The following is a 23,833-nucleotide window of genomic DNA, read 5'->3' as shown; positions in this document are numbered from 1 at the left end:
GACGCTTGAGCCCAAATTTTTTTGAACTCCTGCATGTTCATAGCTGCAAAAGACACGAATACAATTTCCGGACCCTTGTTGCTGCTCGCTTCTTCTGTTCTACACTTTGTTTCGGGATTGTCTGCTTCTTGTAGGTCTTCAGGTGATTTCGCCTCTTGATACCCTGGATCATTCCGACACTCGTTCCTACTTTTTTGGCCAAATCACGTATTGACATTGATTTGTTCTTCATGATTAGAGATACCACTTTCTGGTTCAGTTTCGGGTTGGAAGAACCGGGTTTTTTTGCCTTTTCCTGGTAGCTCATCCAAAGAATACTGCTCCCCAAACTTATTAATGATGGTTCTAACACTGGCATGATGAATTCCAAACTGCTTCGCCAGTTTTCGCATAGTAATACCCTTCTCACTTAGCCATGTGTCCAGAACCTTAATTGTCACTTCCTTTTCTATACGCGACATTTTGAGAACGCAGAATTTCAACCGCACAAACAAAGTAAAGAAACAAAAGCTGACAGCCAAACGCACAGCATGCTGTGATCTGAGCATAAAAAACCATCGCGTGCAACACAAATGTATGCGCATAGCATATTTTCGATACACTCCTTATCCTGTGTTTAGATCATAATTAATCTACATTTTTGTCATCAAAGGTAATACGATACATCTTACCTTTAACGTTTGAATTATCACTTTTGAACCATTAAAACACTCGACACATCGATTTAGTGACACAATAGCTAATGTATAATTTAATATTTGTACTTACCCTAGAAATGATGATCCGAGTATAAATAGTAGCAGCTTTAGCATCATTTTAAATATTCTGAAAGCCTATTACTCGAGCAGCACGTGCCAATTATGGTTGAAAATGAGACACAGAAATTGGCAGGAATTATGGGCAACTGTAGAACAACTGAACTGAAAGGGAAAACAGCGCGGTTTGATGCCCTGAAAGAAAGAGTTATGACATTTATTCATTGATTGCAATTTGTGAACCACATAACCTAGTTTTCTATTAAGGGAAAGCTTGAATACTTAGAATAGAACATTCATTATCTAATCAATTTAAAATACCAGACTTTTGACAGGATTTGAGTAATAACACAAGATGGTAAACGTAGTTTTCTCACATGTAGGTAATGACAGTTGATTCAAGTGCTTCAATCAATCGGATCAAAAAGCGAAATTTGTGAGCTGACTTTTTTGATAACCACAATTCAATATCAATTACAACTATTCCAGCAATTTATTCTTTAACTTTTCTTGAACCTAGTTCAAGTATGCTCTCTTTCAGATAGCATAAACCGAACATTTAATTATAGTTTTCTTTGATCGAAAAGTGACGATTTAACTTGAACGGATAACGTGCCCAATTATAGAGAGTAACTTCCAACTTCGGCATTATTGCAGTGTTTTTTTTTTGCAAACGAATGGCATATTCGGGAATGAATTGTGGTAGGCGGAAGCTCGTAAAAATTTAATCTGATATATTGAGCCAAATCAAATGACATTGGTAGCAGTATGACAAAAGTAGATATGTTTTTCATACTGCACCGCAGGAGTAGCGGATTTCGTGATTTAAAAAGAAATAGAACTCATGGAGACATTCTATAAATTGGATAATAAAACGCTTTGCTAGCAACAAACCTCGTTTCGTGTAGTGTTACTTCGCACTGAACCGTTTGATATTTCAGAATTGCAAAACAAAATTTTCCCATTTGGGTTCAAAATCTAAGTCTAGCAATTGTTCGTCCTTCTCGAACGACTACTTCCAAAGCGAAGTATGTTTATGAAAATTTCAGTATTAGTTCTAAGTTTATTTTAGAGAATTTGAGATGTATTACATTTGTAGATATGGGAATGTCCTTCAAACAAACTAAACTGTCGTAGTTTGGAAAAAAATATCTCGTGTGGCAGGCCATCTGTTCCTGTAGCTTGAAGAGCGACATTAACATCGCGCCCAAGGTCATTAATAAGATGCTAATTTAAAAAAATCGATATGCCGTTATTCAGAATAAGGGTGATTAAGAAGCGAGAAGCTAGAAGCTAGAAACGAGATGCCAGAAGCAAGAAACCAGATCCTAGAAGATATAAACTAGAAGTAAGAATCCAGGAGCCAGAAACAAGAAGCCAAAGGCTAGAAGCTAGAAAAAAATCCAGACACTAGAAGCCAGAAGCAGAAGTCAGAAAACAGAAACTAGAAGCCTGAAGCTAGCAGCCAGATGCAAGAAGCCTGAAGGTAGAAGTCAGGAGCCGAAAGCTAGGGGCTAGAAGTTAGAAGCAAGAAGCTAAAAGCCGGAAGTCAGAAATAGGAATCCAGAAGTAGGAAGCCAGAAAGGAGTCAGAAGCCAGAAGCCCGAGACTAGCAGCCAATGATATAAAAACTGATGCTAGAATCTAGAAGCGAGACGTGTTAAGCAAGAAGCTAGAAGCTATAATCCTAGAAAATAGAAACTAGATACAAGGAGCAAGAGGCTAGAAGCTAGGAGCTATCAGTTACAAGCCAGAAACCAGAAGCCACAAACTAGAAGCTAGAATCAAGAAACCTGATACTAGAAGCAGGAAGCTAGTAGTCAGAAGCAAAAAGCTAGAAAAGAGATGTGAAAAGCTAGAAGCCAGAAGGTAAAAGCTGGAAACAACAAGCTAGAAACCAGAAGGCAGGAGCTAGAAGCTAGAAGCTAGAAACGATAAGCCAGAAAAAAAAGCCAGATACTAGAAGAAAGAAACTAGAAGTAAGAATCCAGGAGCCAGAAACCAGAAGCCACAAACCAAAGGCTAGAAGCTAGAATAAAGAATCCAGTTACCAGAAACAAGAAGCCAGAAACCAGAAGTCAGAAATCAGAAATCAGAAATCAGAAACTAGAAACTAGAAGCAAGAAGTTAGAAGCTAGATGAAAGAAACCTGAAGCTAGAAGTTAGGAGCCAGAAACTAGAGGTTAGAAGCTAGAAGCAAGAAGTTAGAAGCCAGATGCTAGAATCAAGAAACCAGATACTAGAAGCCAGAGGCAAGAAGCCAGAAAAAACCAGAATCTAGTAGATAGTAACTAGAAGCCAGAAACCAGAAGCTAGAAGCCTGAAACTAGAAACCAGGAACTAGAAGCTAGACCAAGAAATAGAAGCTAGAAGCCAAAAACCAGAAGCAAGAAGCTTGAAGTGAGAAGTTAGAAGATATAAGCTAGACACTAAACGCCAGAAAACAAAAGTCAGAAACCAGAAGCTAAAAGCCAGAGGCTAGATGATAGAAGTTAGAAACTTAAAGTCAGAAACTAGAAAACAAATGCAAGAAGTCAGATAGATAGAAGATAGAAACTAGATGCAAGAAGCTAAACACCAGAAGCTAGAAACCAGAAGTCAAGAGCAATAATCCTGAAGCTAGAAGCCAGAAGCTAGTAGTCAGATATCAGAACCCAAAGGCTTGAAGCTAGATACAAGAAACCTAATACTAAAAACCAGAAGCAAGAAGCCAGAAACAAGAAGCCAGAAACCAGAAGCTAGAAGCCAGATATCAAACATAATATTCAAGAAGCCAGAAGCTAGAAGTCAGGAGCCAGAAACCAGAAGCTGGAAGACAGAAGTTAGAAGTAAGCAGCTAAAACCAGAAACCAGATCCTAGAAGATAAAAACTAGAAGATACAAACTAGAAGTTAGAAGCCACATACTAGAAGCCAGATGCTAGAATCTAGAAGCGAGATGTGATAAGCTAGAAGCTATAAACCAGAAGCCATATCCTAGAAGCATGAAGCCAGAGGCTGGATGCTAGAAGCTCTGCCAGGAAACGGAAGCCAGAAGCTTGAAGCTGGATGTGAGAAGCGATATGCTAGAAGCTATAAACCAAAAACCACAAGCTAGAAGCAAGAAGCTATAATAAAGAAATCAGATACTAGAAGTCAGAAGCTTGTAGTCAGAAGCAAAAAGCTAGAAACGAGTTATGAAAAGCGATAAGCTAGAAGCTAGAAACCAGAAACCAGAAGCAAGAAACCTGAAGCTAGAATTCAGGAGCAAGAAGCTAAACCCAGGAGCTAGAAGCTAAAACCCAGCGGCTAGAATCTGGCAGCAAGAAGCAAGAAGCTAGAAGCGATATGTGAGAAGCAAAATGTTAGAAGCGATAGGCTAGAAGCTATAAGCCAGAAACCTGAAACGAGCAACCTAAATTTAGACTAGGAGCTAGAAACCAGAAAATAGAAACTAGAAGCAATAAGCCAGCAATCAGGAGCAAAAAGCCGGAAGCTAGAAGACAGGAGCTAGAAAACAGGAACCAGAAGTCAGAAAATAGAAACTAGAAGTAAGAAGCCAGAAATCAGGAGCAAATAGCCTGAAGCTAGAAGACAGAAACGAGAAGATAAAATCTAGAAGCTAGATGCCAGAGGCTAGAAACTAAAAGCTAGTAGCTAGAAGCCAGTAAACGGAATCCATAAGAACAAAGCTTGGAGCTAAAAGTCAGAAGCTAGAAGCCAAAGGCTAAAAGCAAGAAGCCAGAGGCTAGAAGCCAAAGGCTAAAAGCCATAGGCTAGGAACCAACGGCTAGAAGCCAAAGGCTTAAAGCCGTAGGCTAGAAACCAACGGCTAGAAGCCAGAGGTTAGAATCCAGAGGCTAGAAGCAAGAGGCTAGAAGCCAGAGGTTAGAATCCAGAGGCTAGAAGCAAGAGGCTAGAAGCCAGAGGCTGGAAGCCAGAGGCTAGAAGCCAGAGGCTAGAAGCCAGAGGCTAGAAGCCAGAGGCTAGAAGCCAGAGGCTAGAAGCCAGAGGCTAGAAGCCAGATCCCAGTCGCTAAAAGCTAGAAGCCAGACCTCTCCGATCCATTGAGCCTTCCTAGGCCACTTCGGAACACTCGAACCGGTTCCGGTTCATCTCAGAATACTTTTTTGTTCTTAAGCGTATGATAGATAATATTTTATCAAAAGTCGTACACGCTTCCGAAGCGCGCTCGCGATTCGGTTTTTGTTTTCGAACCATCCCAGCGGTGTGATAGAGTTTTCATCAATTGAATCTCGCTCAAAATATGACATAAGCGCCCAGTATTAACTCTTGTGACACCTGCTTGTTGCCGCACCTTCTTTTCCCAGCTAATCAACATCATTTCATGTATTTTTTGGCATTGTCCTATATAACCTCATCAGGTGGGCCAGCCGCTACTTACTTCATCAGAGCTGATATTCCGAACAACACTGCTTTCGAAAAAAAATATTTCTCGGTGTAATGTGAAGGAATATGAGCTCGGTAATAATTCTTTAGCTTTTCCATGGGTTTTCACCGTTTTGCCACTGATCAAATAGTGTTTTATGAGATAACGTAAATCGTTTTATTTTCATATTCAACATGTTGTCGAATGCTAGAAAAAATTCGTTGTCAATTTTTTTGTCATAATTTGAATGAATCTTAAGGTGCCGTCATCATTTTTTTGCAGTTTTTGGGCATTTTTGCAAACAAAGGGCTTATTGTTTACCCCGTGTTATCAAGCCGAAACAAACTCTGAGCACAAAGGCACGAAATTAGTGCAAAATATATCTAAATTTTGGTTTAGACTCATATTTTCAATTCTATAATTACTCAGTATACCGTTTTAGTTGTCATCAGAATACACACTTCAGCGTAGGATAAAATTATCACACTCATTTATAGATGAAAATTACGTCGGGTGACCTACTAAGTGGCGCAAGTAGATCAATATAAACTGCTAACGCATGATATACCGGAGTCGAAACGTAAATAAACCAAATTTGAACTGTTATGCACTGACGGAACTAAGTCTAAACTTAAATTCTAGATAATTCAAATGTTTAACATTAACGTAAAGGTTTTCATCAACTCACAATCAAACTGAAATCATACCTAACCAACAAACAAACTATATCAGGTGACATATTGTTGACAGGTCCGTCAGACAAACATGAATATCCCTGGCAGAAATTCTGATCACTTTGAACGAGTTCATGAGAAACCCAGTTAAGCACGTACTAAGAAGCAGCAGTCGATTCAATCTGTGGCAGCAATTGCTATTACACGGGGCTCGGTAAAAATAGCGCCTGAGAGAAAAAAAGGAAAACCGGATGAAAGGGAAAAAATCATCTTTAGTTTGCCACATTCCACATATTCTGCTGACGGCGTTGTGTCGAAAGAAATCCGGCTTTCGCTTCCTCTGGTAATAAGCTCTCGAAACTTGGCTTGGCTTAGCTTGACTGAATAGCGTTCACAAACTCATCCGTAATAGTATAACTAATTGTTTGCCTGACAATCGTGAACAATCCCAAAAAAGCGTCAGCGAATCCACCGTTTCGCGTCGATTAACGAAGAAAGAACTTTTACATCTCAAACGGGGGTTTCAACACGTCAGATAGTTTTGTGTTTTCATTTATGCTGTTCCAGTTTTTACTGGAAGTTCCAGTTTCGTTCGCTATCATAGCAACAATGAATGTGCAGGTTGAACAGATCAGAATTGTTTCACAAAATGTAGCATAACAGAAGATTTGAGATTAACTTTTTGATGGAATTGAAATGTTAGTCTCCATTCAAAAGTTCTTTGGTTCACAACGATTTACTTTAGCTGACCAGTGCATTCACGGCGAAAGTAGCTCTACGCATACTTTTATTCTAAATGAAAAATACAACTATTTTAAGCTTAATAAAACTGCCCAATTATACAAAAAATATGAGTTCTTTGAATTGAATGTTAGAAGATCTGCGGAAACCGCTACTTCTAGGAGAAAGGTTATGAGGAGTAAATTTATTACTTTTAACCTGTAAAATCATTGATTGTGTTTTATTGACGGTTCTTTATTAATAGATTAGTTCTGGAAAATAACTAAAATATGGCACAGCGTTTCTTTTACTGAAGTTTTCAAAAGATCCGACTTTCAGTTCCGGAGTCACAGGCTGAAGTGTGTCAAAATTTGCAAACCGATATCTTATCGGCATTACGGCTTTCTATTGAAAGAAAAACAGAAAACAATGAATGCAATTTATGGATTGATAGAGAACCTCCCGACAGCCGGCTGTCCAGAGTTTCACGAGTTTCGAAAAAAAGTTGGTATTTTAGTAGGAAGCACATATTAATACAAAACCCGCTAATATTGCAACGTATTCTCGGTAGCCGGCTACTCAGAGTAAGAAGCGCATGAAAATGTTATTCGAAACTGTACTAACAAAGAACCCCTTCCTGTGATGCATGTAGAAATGTAGAGGATTCCTCGGTTACTAGTAGCAACATGCGTTGAACTAACAATCCTTCCTTCCCAATTAGAATTTTGACGTAGCTGGCGTCGGTACTGATCTGCATGCTGAAACTTGCTTGTTTCAGGAAAACAGTTTGCAAGATTAATTGGTTATGATCAAAAAGGGAGAGCAACACACGGGCGGTCTCTAGTGCTAATGCTAATATTCCAGCATTTCAAAGTCTTGTTGACTTGAACCACTATAACATTTATAGTAAATCCTGTTAACACAAACAGTGACGATATCCACTTTGAGTCTTTAGGAGCTAATCATTTTGTATAAAAAATAACACACATATTATTTATTTAAGCACTATTTATTCCGTTTTTTTTGCAATGACTGAGTGGAAACATATATTGGAGAAGCCAAATGGATGTAAAAACTAACCGAAAAGATGATTTATTGGAAAATGTTGCGCTCAGAGACAGGACTCGAACCTGCGTTCTTAGGCATTCCGTGCATACGCGCTACCATTTCGCCACTCTGAACCTTGTTATTAGACACTCTAACACGCAGTCAGACATGGTAGATTGAACATGGAACATGGTCGTCACCCGACCGATACCATACATCCAAACATCTTCTCTGTCCATCAAACATTAGTCTTCTTGCTTAATATTTATTCTTCAGCTCAAGCATTATAACACTATTTATTGTTGTTAGGAAAATATTTGGTGGCTCTTTCAAAAGTTTTAATTTTTTTAAAAAGCTCGCTGTATCACTGTCTTTTGATTTACCTTATTTGTTGCTCCGATCATTCCACTCAATACCACTCCTTTTCTATCGCACTGCTTCTTTCGTTCATCGGACAGGAAAGTTTGAGTTTTCTTTTTTGCCTTGTGTCGTGGATATGCAATGTCATTTTAGAAGCTTGAACAGTTATAATTTTCATTCCAGCGCTTCAGAATGTCGAAAGTGATTAAAAAATGATGAATAAGAAGCTATGTTGTACAATGATCCCCCCTACGAATCTGCCTCATTGAGCATGTCACGAAAATGCCACTTTATTCCGCTTAGCTGCATGCGGCTGCATTTGAATGACTACTGATAATTTATTTAAAGCAAACAGTTTCACAATGCCTGAAAGCAAATTAAATTAAATCCTCATTAAATTCCGTACAGACTTCTTTGCGACAAGTTTTGACATTTTTTTCCAATCTTTTTCGAACTGTTGAATGGTTTCGGCTGCCGAGACATGCTTCCTAAGATGTGCCTTCGCTAATGCTCAAAATTCCTCAATTGGTAGAAGTTGTGGGCAATTTGGTGGGTTCATGTCTTTTGGGACGAAAGTGACATTTTTGGTAGTATACCATTCTACCGTTGATTTCGAGTAGTGGCAAGAAGCAAGATCTGGCCAGAAGACAACAGGATCCTTGTGGCCTCGAATCATGGGTAGAAGTCGTTTTTGTAAACATTCCTTGATGTTTATTTCGCTGTTCATTGAAGCAGTGGTGATGAAGGGTTTCGAAATATTACCGCAGCTACAAATTGCTTGCCAGACCATAGCTTTCTTACCAAATTTTTCGACTTCAATCGATGTCTCGGACTGGTTTAACACTTGCCCTTCTCGCACCGTATAATATTGTGATCCCGGCAAAGATTTGTAATCGAGTTTCACGTAGGTTTTGCCGTCCATGATTATGCAGTTCAAATTTCCAGCAAGAATCGTATTGTACAGCTTTCGAACCCTCGGCCTGATCGATGCTTCTTGTTTCGGACTACGTTTTGGTTGTTTCTACTTCTTATAGGTTCGAAGATTCAAACGTTCTTTAGCACGAAGAAGATTTGACTTCGAAGTGCCCACTTTTTCGGCCACATCCCGAACTGAAACCTCCTTCTTTTGCTCGTACGCCTTCAGTATACGTTTATCCAACTGAGGGTTAGCAGGACCTTTTTTTCGGTTCATCCTCAAAGGTGTTATGCTCACTGAACTTCCTGATTGCATTTCGCACGGCTTTTTTACTTACTCCTTCCATTTTTGCTATCTTTCTCAGTGACAGTCCGCGTTATGTGCACCATTTGTCCACAATTTTTCGACGTTGTTCTGCTGAAAGTCCACGCATTTCGAAACAAATCAATGAAAACGAATAAACAACTGCACAAGTGATTAGAGAAGAGTGTAAACAACAGGACGCAGCCATAAAAATTGACAGATTCTGAACCATTGCGAAATGGCAGTGGTTTTTGGTTGAGTCCATACTTTCTGGAACAGTCTTTACATAGCAGGCGATGCATACATGAATATTTTTGGAACGGGTTTAAAAAGAAGATTCCGGAAAGTGTTGTTTGGGATATTTTGAAAATCCAAGATGGTGACTTCCGGTTTATTGATATTCCTTGAAAACGCTTACAATATGGCTATTTTCGGAACGGATTTGATGTGTAGGTGCCAAAATATGATACTTCAGGATGTTCCGAAGTCAAGGATGATTAAATTTATGATTAAATTACAGAACTGAACAATTTTGACATTGATACAAGACACAATTTACGCATGTTCTGTCCAAAACAGTGTTGCCAAAAAGATACCAGCAAAAAAATCACCCTTCATGATTACTGAAACTTTTGGTTTCGAAAAAGTTGTTCTAAATTCGTGTCCAAAATTATCCTTATGAAAAGAATATGTTTTAATAAGACTATTCGAATGACAAGAGAAAGGTATTATCACACTACTAGGGCGGTTGAGAAAATTTTTACATAACATTTAGAAAAATGAACGAAGTGAAATTTCTCGTTTTTGAGTTATAACTTTTAGATAATTTCAAGTCTTGCATTTATCGACCAAATTTTGACTTGAAATGTTCGAAATATTATTACTCAAAAACGAAATAAAAATCGCTGAAAACAATTGTGTCGGTAGGTTTGAATTTTTAAGAAAAGGCTATTTGCGAGTAACAAAAATGTGCACTCAGCCTCCACCGAAAATGGTTGGACCGATTATCGCTCCGTTAGAAGGGTTCTCCCTTCCGGCGTGGATTTCTCAATGGTGAAGTTTTCCATATAAATCAGTTGCAGCGAGATTTCGATATCGATAGTGTAATATTGGTTGCGTTCTCTAATCTCGTTGGGTTGCACTATTTTGCTATCTGTACTTGACAGCAGTTGCGCAAGAGTATCTGCGGATGTAGGTCGGATGTCAGAAACATCCGAAGCCAAAGTATGATATAAAATGAATGTAAAATACACAAGTTTTTCGATGAGGATGATGAATAAAAGATTTGTCAATGACGGGCGTTGCTCGTTGGTGTCATCGATGGTAATAGGAATTCATTTTATTCATTGTAACATCGCGAGGGATGGAAAACGTGGTATTGAAGTGGATGTTCTGTCTAATAAGAAGTTCGCCTTCTGGTGAGTTCTATCCACAAGAGCTGTCGTAAACTGTAGAGCTGTGCTTCAAATTGGATTCATCAATCTGCGCAAAAGTCTTGTCGTCTTCCATAACGCTGAATATTGAAGATAATAAAAAGTATTTCTCGGAATGTAAAAGTGGTATTCAACAAGTTCTTTTAAAATTGACTATAAATTTCAATAGAACAATATGCGTTCGTCCGTCCATTTTATCGTAGCACGCCAGTTAGCTGGTTGCTCTCTGTGATGCCAGATAGTTGTTGTATCATTTCCGTAGATTGACATTTTACTCGGAAACTCGAGCGATGTAAAGCGGCAAAACCTTTTTTTCTGGTAGCCAGGCAAATAGTTTCCGTAGTTTTCCGTTTAAAAATACCAACTTACGTAGATATCCGTAAAAATAGTTCTATTTCTGTAAATTTTATGTACGGATCTGTTCATCCGTAGAAAATATCCGAATATCTAGATCTACGGAAATTTCCGTAGATCTGACATCACTGGTTGCTTTTGGTAATTCGCGACTACAAAATTGAGTTTGACAGCTTATGTGTTTGAAATGGAAGTGAACAAGCAAAAGTAAAACAGTGATAAGTTTTCAAACGTACCGTTTTCTTCGATTTACGCTTTGCTGTTTGAAATAGTAAATGAAATGTTTGAAAATACTAATTCAGTCCATAAATATAAAACTAAAAAAAACAGATTTAATACAGAGTACAAATTTTATACAGATTTTCTCAATTTAATACAGATTTATACAGTAAGAAAGAAAAAAATAAACTTTTCTGTCTGAGCTATCTTTTAGTGTTTGATTCCAGTGACGAGATAAAAGTCAATCAACGGACAATTCACAAATTAATATGGAAATCTGTTGCGAAATTTGAAACCAATTTGAACTGATATTCAAGGAAGTAATGGCATCATGAAACTTTACTGTCAAACTGAGAGTTGTATGACCCGACTTGACGTTGCATATTGGGCGTTGAAATTCCATGTCAAATTATGAAGTCAACAATTTCAAACTAGATAAATATATGGAATTACAATTCAATTGTTGTGGAGAAAAAAATAAAAAAAAATATGAAATTTCATCGTTCAATATTCTTTTTTTTTTGTTTCAATTATAGAGGTTTTAACCGTGAAGCCATTCGCCTCTTCGGGCCAGAAAAGCTTTCTGACCCTATGTGCGGGGTTGGGGATCGAACCCAGGTGGGCTGCGTGGAAAGCATTGACTAACCAATCACGCTATACCCGTCCTCTTGAATATTCTTGTGTGCCCGGCAATGACCAATTGAATCTACCATTCTACAACCACAATCTATTGGAATAACATCTTTTGGCATCATTTTGTTGAGAGAATTTCATTTTATTAGTGAATACAGAATAATACCGATTTTTTATACAAAGCAGATACAGATTTTCTATGGAAATATCTGGCAACTCTGGTTAAGAGCTCTTTTTTACGTGATTTCATTTGTAGCTTTTTCACAAATGGGCCAATGGCCACAAAAATAGCAAAATATAGAATTTTTATGTCGTTTATCTTTTTTCAGATTTGCACACTTTATTGAATGAAATTATCAAAATGCTGCACGGGATTCAATTCTGGCATTCAGTAGGGCCAAATCGTTGAATTATCTACGAAATTAAACTTTGTTCGACACATTTTTCTCGAACGATTTTCGCACAGCAAAAAGTGCACGAAGGTAATCAAATTATTCTGGATTTGCACTAAACTGATGATTTTTACCTCAGATTTGTTAAGAAAGTAATCTTAAGATAACATTTAGAACCATTAGAACGGCTGATTTAGTGTAATGTTTCCCGTCGTTTTCCACTTTTCGTTTTCTTTTCCTCCAATGCAAACGACTAGCAGCTGGATAACTCAATCACTTTTGCTTGAAGCGAAATTCACACTGCGTATGTCCAACAGCAGATATTCTCACAGAAGAACTAGTTGTAGTTTTTTTACGTTTAGGCTTGAGGAACGGAACCTCATATTCGCCATTGACTGAAGCACCAGTTGAATAATGCCGCGTGTAGTTCCATTGTCTTGATGTAGATGGCAGCCTGCGGTGTGTCTCCGTTCATGGATTGTCACAGACTGAAGCTGCAACAGACTCTATTTATAGATTCGGTTAATTTAATGTTTCGTGTTTGGACCTATTTTTTCACTATTAAAACAATATTTTCGTATCTATTTCTTCGCGTTACGCCTTCGGCTCGTCAGTGCTTAAAGCAGTTCTAACTGAAGTTCAAACTGAACTGCCATCTCACGCTTAGCAGTTCAATTTAAACCGCTAAACAGATGCAACGTTTGTACTATTTATGCAACACTCAAATAATATTGCACAAGTTCTATATTATTTCTGACGTCCCAGGCGTAAACATGTGAACATTAGGGGCTTTTGTTGGTTTGTGCAAAGAGCACCATTGTTCAATGTTTTCGTAATAAATGTGGTATTAACAACAATCTTACATCTTTTTCCATTCGTTTCGTGAAAGAATTAGAAATAAATACTTGAACAGGGAAAAGTTATTAAGGGCTGAGGCCAGTAGGTCGCGTATAACCACGTGTCTCGCTCTGCGTATTACATTTCTCTCCATATGTGCAAAATGACTCTCGATGAACCGGGTGACCAGAACTACATCACAGCCTTACTGAGCCGATTTTATTTCTCTCTCATGTTTCGTTACGTTACCAGGACACTGGAGCAGAAAAAATGGTGCGTGCATAGAAATCGACTTACCTTCACAAAAATAACATTCACTTAATTTTTATCGCTACAACATATATGTTTTGTGCACTAATCGCATCTAAATTAAATTATCTAAACATTGTCAGGATAGATTTTTGATTCATGCTTTTGAAGGCGAGATATTCAATGAACAACTTGAAAGACGGCGTTTTCAGCTATGCAATTCTTCCTTCAGAAAAAAGACTTTCCCGACCACTAAAGTCAATACATCATTCTGGAATTTTCACAGAATAATCAAAACTAATTGTCTAAGAGATTGTCAGTTGGGTTTTTTTTATATTCGTCACCGTTTCTGAGAAAATCAGACTCGAACTAAAACACACTGGCCTCAGACCTAAAGATATCAAATCTGGAGTAATTTCGTTATATTTTCGTGTTGTGAAATTTTGAAAATGCACCCAGGTGAGCATAGTAAAGAAAGACGTAGTTCTACGTCAAAACGTATTTGATCGGCTACGTTACTTATGCCTTTACTAAACCGGAAGTGACAGTCAATTGATCTTCGAACTTGATTCTCAACTCAGTAGTAGCTTTCAAACGAGCATAATATTGTAGAAATCGGTTCAATCATCGCAAAGAAAATTAAGTTGAGATAAAATAAATTCGTTTGGTCGGTTACGTTACTTATATCTTCGGAACCAGAAGTGACAGCCGGAATTCTCAACCCTGTATAGAAAACAGAGGAATCTACCTAGTGATGCAATAATGCCTCTGTCATTAGCAGTACATTGAGAAATTGATGCAAGTTTTATTTCAGTTTTTTGACTACTATTTCCGGTACCGGAATAGCCAAGAAAAAGCCTATAGCCGTCTTAGCATGTGAAATCTGCCTTCAAGAAGAATTCATATTGTAATACTGCATTTGAAAGAGCTTGGGCTGGAGACAATTTCCTCATAATTTCAACCCTTTGACTGCCATAACAGTTCGGCTGAAAAGTTCGTATCGATTAATAGAAACACACATTTTTTGCCAAAATTCGTTTTTATTATTCAACATAATTGCCATCAGAGGCGATACAGCGATTATAGCGATCTTCCAACTTTTCGATACCATTTTTGTAGTACGATTTGTCCTTTGCCTCAAAATAGGCCTTAGTTTCAGCGATTACCTCTTCATTGGTTCTAAATTTTTCACCAGCGAGCATTCTCTTGAGGTCTGAGAACAGGAAAAAGTCACCAAATCTGGAGAATACGATGGATGAGGGAGCAATTCGTTCAATTTCAGCATGGTTTTCATCGACTTGTGACACGGTGCATTGTCTTGATGAAACAAAACTTTTTTCTTCTTCAAATGAGGCCGTTTTTTTTTTTAATTTCGTTCTTCAAACGCTCTAATAACGCTATATAATAGTCACTGTTGATGGTTTTTCCCTTTTCAAGGTAGTCGATGAAAATTATACCATGCGAATCCCAAAATACAGACGCCATAACCTTACCGGTCGATTGTTGAGTCTTTCCACGCTTTGGGTTCGGTTCATCGCGTGCAGTCCACTCAGCTGACTGTCGATTGGACTCCGGAGTGAAGTGATGGAGCCATGTTTCGTCCATTGTTATATATCGACGAAAAAAATCGGTTTTATTTCGATGTAACAGCTCCAAACACTGCTCAGAATCATCAATTCGTTGTTGTTTTTGATCGATTGTGAGCTCACGCGGCACCCATTTTGCACAAAGCTTTCTCATATCCAAATATTCGTGAATAATATGTCCAACACGTTCCTTTGATATCTTTAGGGTGTCAGCTATCTCGATCAACTTCACTTTACGGTCATTGAGTGGATTTTTTTCACGTTTTCATCGGTAAGAGCCTCCTTTGGACGTCCACTGCGTTCATCGTCTTCGGTGCTCATATGACCAGTACGAAATTTTGCAAACCACTTACGAATTTTTGCTTCGCCCGGTGCAGAGTCTGGATAACACTCATCAAGCCATTTTTTGGTATCGGCGGCACTTTTTTTCATCAAAAAGTAGTGTTTCATCAACACACGAAATTCCTTTTTTTCCATTTTTTTTCACAATAACAAAAGTAGCTTCACTTAAAATGCAATATCTCACAAACTAATAATCAGACAGCTGTCAAATTTATACACGTTTCTTCTGAAGGTTGGTACTAACTGAAAATGGGATTTAATTCTAGTGGCGCCCTCTCATAGAAACGATACGAACTTTTCAGCCGATCTGTTATTGACGGAGCAAGGCTGGTTCTATTGATTTTCATTTTATTTGATTTTTGAAGCTAGCGATTCTAATAATTTTAGGACGTATTTTTAGCATATAAATACTAGCTAGATAACCTGGAGAGAACAAAGGAATTATTATAATTGACAACCATTTAATTCTAAACTGAGGTGCTAAGATAATGACAAAAAACGATAATTAGCTTATTCGAATTTATATTTTATTTCTTTTTAATGAAGCAATTCTTACGAATCTCTCTCAGTGAATCTTTTTGCTCTGTAACTACTCCTAACCTAACGATTCCAAGACACATTTTGAACTTATCTTGTGCTAATCTTCTATTTCCTACGTACCAGGTTATCACAGTAAACACTCAGATACTTCAACTATTTCAATTAAAAATATCTAAATCGATCAAAATGTCGAAACTAAATAGAATTCAGACTTGGTCATTCAAAATAGCTTATTTCGCAAGAAGGTATGTGTGCTAGACCAATAAAATTCCGCCGCTTATTTTATTGCTTACGAATCACCTTATTCGAAAAAGATAAAAGGACGCGGAAAAATTGGGCTCACCACCATCCATACGGCTAGGAAAATGCATTTGAGAGCTAAATTCAAAATGACCTTTCTTCTACAAAAGCTCTGCTAAAGAATCCTCAAATGAGAATAAGCGATGAGGAACGCGTATGAATTGAGCTCACCGCTGCCTAAAGTTTTGAAGAAAGAGAAATACCATGAAATACTTTCTCCGGATTGTACTATTTTTAAAACTCAAAAACAAAAATAGATAAGAATACCTTCTCTCCAAAAATTAAGACTAAATAAAAACACCTGTTGTTGAACCTGTTTTAATCCACCTGATATGATTATGCCTTTTTTCCAGAGATGTTCATCTCCTCTGTGTGACGGAGAGCCAGTGTAATTTCTCCCCCTGGCACTGACAACATCAACGAGTGCTCTTCTCTTTCACACATATACACAATTGTTCCTCACCAACACGCGCCAGTGGTCACTTAGGGGGTATTTAGGAAAGAGCACGTGAGAGCAATTCATGCGAAGCGAATGTGGTTCACTCGCACAAGATTCTTTAACCACAAGCACATATTCAAATTCAGTCTATTCGACACTGAGAAGAAGTGCGCTTTTCTTGTTGTGCGATGTTCATCGGCTGCAACCCCAGTGTAGGTATGAAACTTACACACTGGTGTACCACTCTAGTGAAATGCCATCACTACTTTCTTGTATCACTCATATTTTCGTAAATATCATTGGAAGCTTATCTCAAAAAAAAAATTGGGACTTGAATGAAAACTAGATAGTTTATTTGGTTATAAATTAACATAATCTTTTCAAAGTTTGAGCAGTTATGAGTAAAATTCAGAAGAATTAGTTGTGCTAAGTGACGCCATTTGTTAATTTGAACACTCTTTACTTTCCAGTTCCGAAGCCGAAAGTCAGATCCAGACAAAATTCATTAGCAGCTTATAAGATCATAAGACCACTATTTCTCTCAATCTCGATTTGGCCTCCTCAGAGAAAATGAAGTGAGTACTATTTGAGAGTTTTTGCCCACTATATTTGGTATCTACGGAACCAGGAATATGACACTGATCTATCTTAATCCGTTAGTTTGTCCAGCAACTAACATATTCTACAAATTATAACCGTTTTAAGCCAAATTTAGAAAAAAATTTCCGTATTTTCAAACGTCTCTCCAAATTGTGGTTTGTAATTTTGAACACACTTCACCCTGTAGTTACGGAACCAGAAGTCAAATCCGAATGGAAATCAATAAGAACTCATAAGGCCATAAGATCTTTCTTTTGGGAGAATCATCCGGCCACAAGAGAACAGTGACGTTTTTTTTCTTCTTTTTTCAATACGTTGATAACCGTTTCAAGCAGTGACAGGGTGCATCGCGAGTTTTAAACTTTCAAATAACTTGGAAACAGCACATAGGGAGGCTGTTCCACGGTAATTTGTAATATCTGATTTGTTGCCTTTCTTAAAAACCGGGAAAATGTAAGATTTTTTCCGTCTACGTCTGTTTAGCGGTTCAAATTGAACTGTTCAAGTTTGCACTAAGCAGTTCTAAGTCTAAGACGAAACGTAAAGAAAAGTAAAAACGGTTATGTGCCCAAAGCACAAACTTAGGATAACCCCTAAATGATAAAAGTATGTTTAAAATGTATTACCTGCCTAAAACTAAATCAGAGTCGGGCCATAGAAACGAGCTAAAAAATGTATAGTTTTGCAATTCGATAAAAAATTCTGATCTGGCCGGTGATTTGTGTATGTAGCGAAACTGACATTACATTATTTTCCAAACAATAATGTTTTGGAACTGGCGTCTTTAGAATTAACTCCCAGCATTACTAATGTCGTATTCGGTTGAGAAAACTAAAACTGACCCAGGGTAGTTTCATCAAACGAAAACTTTAGACGAAACTGAGGTGGTTTCGTACTTGGCAACGGGGAATTGAGGCAAACCTGATATGAAAACCAGGTTCGAAACTAGAAACTCGATTTCCAGTTCAACAATGTTGAAACTAGGTTCGAAACTGGCTTCAAACAAACGGTTCAACAGCAGTTAGGATGAAAAAACTGGGTTAGGTTTGGCATCAAGCGGTAGCGATATATACGAAAGTTCAGAAATGTTTTGATGTGGTTTACTTTTGTTATTGTTATCGAAACAAGTACTAGACAAACTATGTGAATTTAAACTCCACCTTTTTAACACTAAATAACCTGAGAAAGTTTTTAGTTTAGTAAAAAATGCTCAAGACCTCTGTAGTAGAAACATGAAAAAGATGAAATGAAATTTAAATTGAACATCCAACTTGAACAATCATGAAGATAAAAGCTCGCAAACTTATTTATTGAAAACTATCCCGTGCTGACCAGTTCTAAATAGGTAAAATGAGAAAAAGGTGAGGATAGTCGCAACGCAAAAAGAAGTTCTTTCCCGAAGAAAAGAAAAATGCCTGCCGTTGTATGCATCTCACTTTGATCGAATACTTCATAGTCGGTGTCGCGGTGAAAACTGAATGTTGGTAAAATTTCTAATTGGTAGTTTAAGATTAAAGTTTTTTGAAATCCGTTTTGGATGAAAATTTTATGTGAATCAGTACTTTAATTTGCAAAACAAATATTTTTGATGAACATCTTTTTCGAAGAGGCTTATGAACTTTGAATGACACATTCAAAGCGGAAAGGTTCTAAGAAAACTGAAATTTAATTCAAGTAGGTGAAGTGAATTTAGAAATACTTGGATTGATTATTGTACTAACTTACCTTTCAGATCTATACAGATAAAGACAAAAAATTAAACACAGAATTTCCCTACTGAGCAAATGTCTTAAACACAAATGCACTTCAAGCTACTTAATCAGTGTTGAGAACATCAAACCACAAAAATCACACACATCAGGATTTTGTCACAGCTAGGGACGGCTAGATCCGAAATCTACGAGAAAAACCGCTAGCAAACAACCCGGCGAAAAGCTACGATGTGACCAGTTCGCTTCACTATGCCGTTATGGATAGACGGTGCTGCGTCCGTGCCGTTCTGGTTTGCGCGAATACGCGAACTATGAGATTGCTGCAGTTTTCCACATCCATGACGGCGCGCATTCGAGTTTTCCCGCCACCAAACAACTCGCGCAATTTGGGAGAGAAAATTTACGCGCCTCCTTCCCGATACACCTCTCCGATATAAGAGCGAGAGAGAGAGAGAGAGAACGAGTTAAGGTCGCAAAAAAAATGTTAATAGATGAAGAAGAGAAAATGAGGAGCGCTAAAGACTTTCCTGAGAGCAGCAGTGATGCCGATTTTATGACATAAAGGTTTCAAAATTATTAGAATGAATTACGCTGTAACAATTCAAACTCCGTCCTGCCTTTAGTTCTGCCGACTTCGGATTGACTTTAGGATTAGAATAGTTTGCTTGATATTTGATGAGGAAGCACTCTCATGCATTAATTACCTAGGCTTCGTCACGGTAGATTTATGATATAAGCCTTAAAAGTCGAGATATTGGATGAATTCCTAGCGTTGTAATTTTAAAGAGTTTTTCCGTCAGAAATAATACAACTCGAGCGGTTAACTCCATGAATCGTTATGAAAAATTTTACAGAATACTCACAACTAAATTTCAGAGATACTGTCAGGTGAACTCTTAGATAATCATTACCGTTTCAAAGAAAAATTGATTTGAAGCGGGAAAGTGTTCAAAAATGTACGTCATAAACGTACTGTCCTCAGTCCTTAAACCACCTTATAGACTATGTTACTAGGCACGCTCGTTTCTGGTTGCAAATGATAACTTGTGACGAGTATTTACTCGCTTCTAGTGATCCATGTCTCACATGTAGTTTTTCTTTTAAAACACTCGCTATTTGGAATTTGGAATCAATCTGGCATTACTGGAAATGAATGGGCTGACCAGATTTGAGTCTGAAAATTTCAAAACTATTATTACTGGGCACTTCATGGCGACTATTCAACATACAGATTATTATTCGTGTGATTTGTGTAAATGCTATTATAATCTAACTTATGATTGCTCTGTATTAACGTAATTACGTATCCAGGTTTTTAATGAGCTAAAAGTAAAAGATATTTGATCGTTTCTCGTCATCTTGCTGGAGCGAATGTAAGTGACTTTAGTAAAATTTCTAGACCGTTTTCAGGATTCAAGGTGCAGCATATTCTAAATTTTGAATTTATTTTTCGGTTAATATACCTGAATTTATTGCTATACCAATTTTCCAGACTTTCACCACTGCCAGGAGAGTTTATCGAATTTACGATGGGAGAACATTAGCGTCCAACATGTTTTGGCCTGTGGGGCGCCTTTTCAAAATTTTCCCTGTCAAAGAATAGATAGAACTTAAGTTTGAATATCTCGAGTTGTACTAAATACAACAAAATAATTCTTTCTCCATGACATCAGAAATATGATCAGCAATTTGTGATTAAATTTTCAACAGTGTGTGATAACCAAATTTCCTAAATTTTTGGAAACAATGAGAAAAACACTTACTGGTCACGCTGGTCTGCAGATTTCTTATGAAGTGCTGCAGATATTTTTTGTTTCAGACTTTTGAGAATCGAGTTTTTCGCAGACTTTCTTTAAAATTTTCAGAGTTTCGAAATGGCCGCGCTATTTCTTTTTGCTCGCTAAGCCAGTTTTGTGTTTCATACTTCATAGAGAAATGAAAGCCGCAGACATTTTTTACGATTTACAGATTTTTGCAACTCTGTCTGAAGACATTTGAAAATTTTACCTAACATCTACGGTTTTGAGGTATTTAGCCACATATTAATTCTGATGTTCAGCTGGACGAGTATAGAAGGTTGTCTATAGTTGAAAATCGATAATTTCTTCTTACGCGTTGGACAGAACTGGACGTTCACCTACAGTAGCAAAAACAGACTTTCTGCGTTGCATAAAGCCTAAAACTCTCAGATAACTCAGCTGGGCTACCTGAGGGCTTGGGAGATGTTAATAACTCACACATGTTGTCAGCCGCGAGATCGTTCGACACTAAGAAAGCCCTCGGGCCAGATGATATCCCGAACGCGGCTCTAAAAGTTGCTTTAATCTCAAAACCGGGCATGTTCAGGGAGGTCATGCAGAGATGTCTGAACGAACGCACGCTCCTGGACATTTGGAAAAGGCAGAGATTGGTCTTGTTACCGAAACCTGGGAAACCTCCTGGGGACCCGTTGGCATATAGACCAGTCTGTCTAATCGACTCCACAGGGAAGCCTCTAGAGAGAATTATTTTGAACAGGCAAGCCCCGTTCATAGAGGAGGCGGGTGGACTGTCTAACTAACAGTATGGGTTCCGCAAAGGTAGGTCTACGGCTGATGCCATAAAATCGGTTGTAGCTACCGCGGAGATCGCTATTCAACCTAAGCGTTACTGCGCGGTAGTAACGTTTGACGTCAAAAACGCCTCCCTCCTTCGTCTGGGAGTACCAGAAGGGCTATACAAAATTTTGAAAAACTACTTTCAGAACCGGGTATTGCTCTACGAGAACGAAGAAGGCTTACGTAGCACTTCTATCGCGGTCGAAGTACCACAAGGATCCATCCTGGGCCCGCTTCTATGGAATATAATGTACGATAACGTACTGAGCGCATCACACTCGATTAGCATAGTGGAGGACTAGTTGCGTAGCAGGAAACTGCAACTAGCGCATCCTAAAAAAGAGATGATGGTGGCAAACAACAGCTCAGACTCAGACAAGCTCAGTTTTGGACAAGCACGTTGAATATGCCTGTAAACGTTCTTCAATGGCGATGGCGGCGCTCTTGCGAATGATGGTCAACAGCTCGCCGGTGCGTTCCGGCAAATGCAGGCTACTGACAAGAGTGGCAGTTTCGATCCTCAGGTACAGCAGCACGGTATGGGCGTCGGTACTCCGTGTGGAACGCAGCGCACAATTACTGGAGAGGACTCACAGACTAATGTGTATTCACGTGATCAGTGCGTACCGTACGGTATCTGGAGACGCAGCCTGCGTGGTGGCGTACATGATGCCTATTGGACTGCTCATCAAGGAGTGCTACGATATACGGGTCAGGAACGCCCGTAGGACTGCCAATGCAGCCTCCCTACGCGAGTGACAACGGAAATGGGACGGCTCTACCAAGGGTAGGTGGACACATCGGCTCATTTCAAGAGTCGTCGGATGGATCGACAGACCCCACGGCGAAGTAAACTTCGGCCTGACGCAGTACCTCACAAGTCACAGTTGTTTAAGGTCGCACCTACACAATTTCGGCCGCGCGGCATCTCCTGTTTGCCCTGGCTGCCCAAATGAGCTTGAGACGGCAGAACACGTCCCCGCTTTGCGACACAAAAGAATTGTCTACTGGATGTATGTGGCAGAGAAACTACACCAGAGAACCTAATCCAGATGATGTGCCACAGTGAGGAGAACTACCGGGAGTCGCGACTGCCGGCCGTTAAAGAGGGATCAGCGAACAAGCGTCGGTTCGGGAGTTTTTTCGTTGTCGGGGAGCTCTCCGTCAGGGTAGTCTAAATCCTTCGCCGGGGATTAAACGAGTAGATTGCGACGCAGCTCCGGTATGGATCGTCGGGGCGCCAGTGTACTGGAAGCCATCCTCTAACCGGAATCATTGGAGCGACCCAGGCATCCTGCCGATCGATCCGTTTATGGGTTCCGGAAGCGACGGTTACGGGAGAACTTCCATCGTCGGGGAATTCTTCGCCGGTGTAGGCTAGATCCTTCGCCAGCATCGAAGTTGAGTCGTCGGGGCGCCAGTGAACCGGAAGCCATGTTCCAACCGAAATCACAGGATCGACCTCGGCACTCATTAGAGTGTTCCGTGTGGCAAAACACGAGATTCGGTGTCGGAAGAAACTCTTTCTTCGGGGAGCTCTCCGTCAGCCTAGTGTAGATCCTTCAACGGGGATTAGATGAGTAGATTGCGACGTAACTCCGGTATGGATCGTCGGGGCGCCAGAGAATCGGAAGTCACTCTCCAACCAGAATCACTGGACCGACTCAGGCATCCTGCCGTTCGAACCATCCACGGATTTCGGAAGCGTCGGTCCCGTCGGTGGGAAACTTCCATCGTCGGGGAACTTTTCCGTCGGTCGGATTAGCCGAGTAGTTCGTGACGTAGACCAGCCCTTGGTCGTTGTCGAGGCGCCAGCGAACCGGAAGGTAAGCTCCAACCGGAATCGCCGGACCTAGCTCGACATCCTCCTGGTCGATTCCCTGTAGCGAATCGAGTGGCTCAAAGTCGAGTGATAAATGGCCCAAAAGTAGGAGAGAACGACGCAGACGTCCATGACGATACATAAGTCCGGGTAGGGTGTTTTGAGTACCGATAGCCCTCCACCCCGAAGTAATACCTAACGGCAGTTCCGAGGAGGTAGGGTTGGATATCCAAGGTGTTTTAGTGGGTAGTTCCAATTATACAGTGGTAGTCCCACACTCTGTGCGTAAATGCATTTCACCTTTAAAAAAAAATAAAAAAAGTACACACACACACAACTTAGGTTCGAAACTGACTTCAAACTTTTATTTTTCAATATATTTGCCATCCCTGCACTCGGATAAATCTTTCAGAAAAATCCAGTGCGAATATCGAATGATGCAGGAGTGAGATATCATTCTCCAGGATGCTGTATTCTGTCTCTCGACATTGAATCTCGCTCGCTGTTTCTGACTCCCAGGATCCTTTTACTCGCTCTCTCTCTCTATCTCCCTCTCCGATTAGTTGACTGTGTGATGATTGTGAGCCACATGTGGCCCATTTCAGCCGGCATATCGGTTCAGTTCTTGTTGGTGA

At 39.2% G+C, this 23,833-nt stretch overlaps 1 protein-coding gene across 2 annotated transcripts in view; it reads right to left on the bottom strand.

Moving 5' to 3' along the window:
- The window catches only part of LOC131425862 (gamma-aminobutyric acid receptor subunit alpha-6), a 49,197-nt gene extending 30,101 nt beyond the window's left edge, over window positions 1-19,096 (bottom strand). The window contains exons 1-2 of one of the 2 annotated variants that reach the window (XM_058588110.1): window positions 18,793-19,096; window positions 769-950 (exon numbers count right to left, since the gene is read on the bottom strand). In XM_058588110.1, the coding sequence (XP_058444093.1) occupies window positions 769-815 (47 nt within the window). In that variant the 5' untranslated portion in view covers window positions 816-950; window positions 18,793-19,096. The remainder of the gene's footprint in view (window positions 1-768; window positions 951-18,792) is intronic. The other variant, XM_058588109.1, reaches the window with a different exon arrangement.
- Window positions 19,097-23,833: the final 4,737 nt, after the last annotated feature.

Source organism: Malaya genurostris, chromosome 1 (genome assembly GCF_030247185.1).
Source record: "Malaya genurostris strain Urasoe2022 chromosome 1, Malgen_1.1, whole genome shotgun sequence".
Lineage (NCBI taxonomy): Eukaryota > Metazoa > Arthropoda > Insecta > Diptera > Culicidae > Malaya > Malaya genurostris.
Note: the sequence above shows the minus strand (reverse complement) of the source record. Positions and strands in the feature narration are given on the sequence as shown.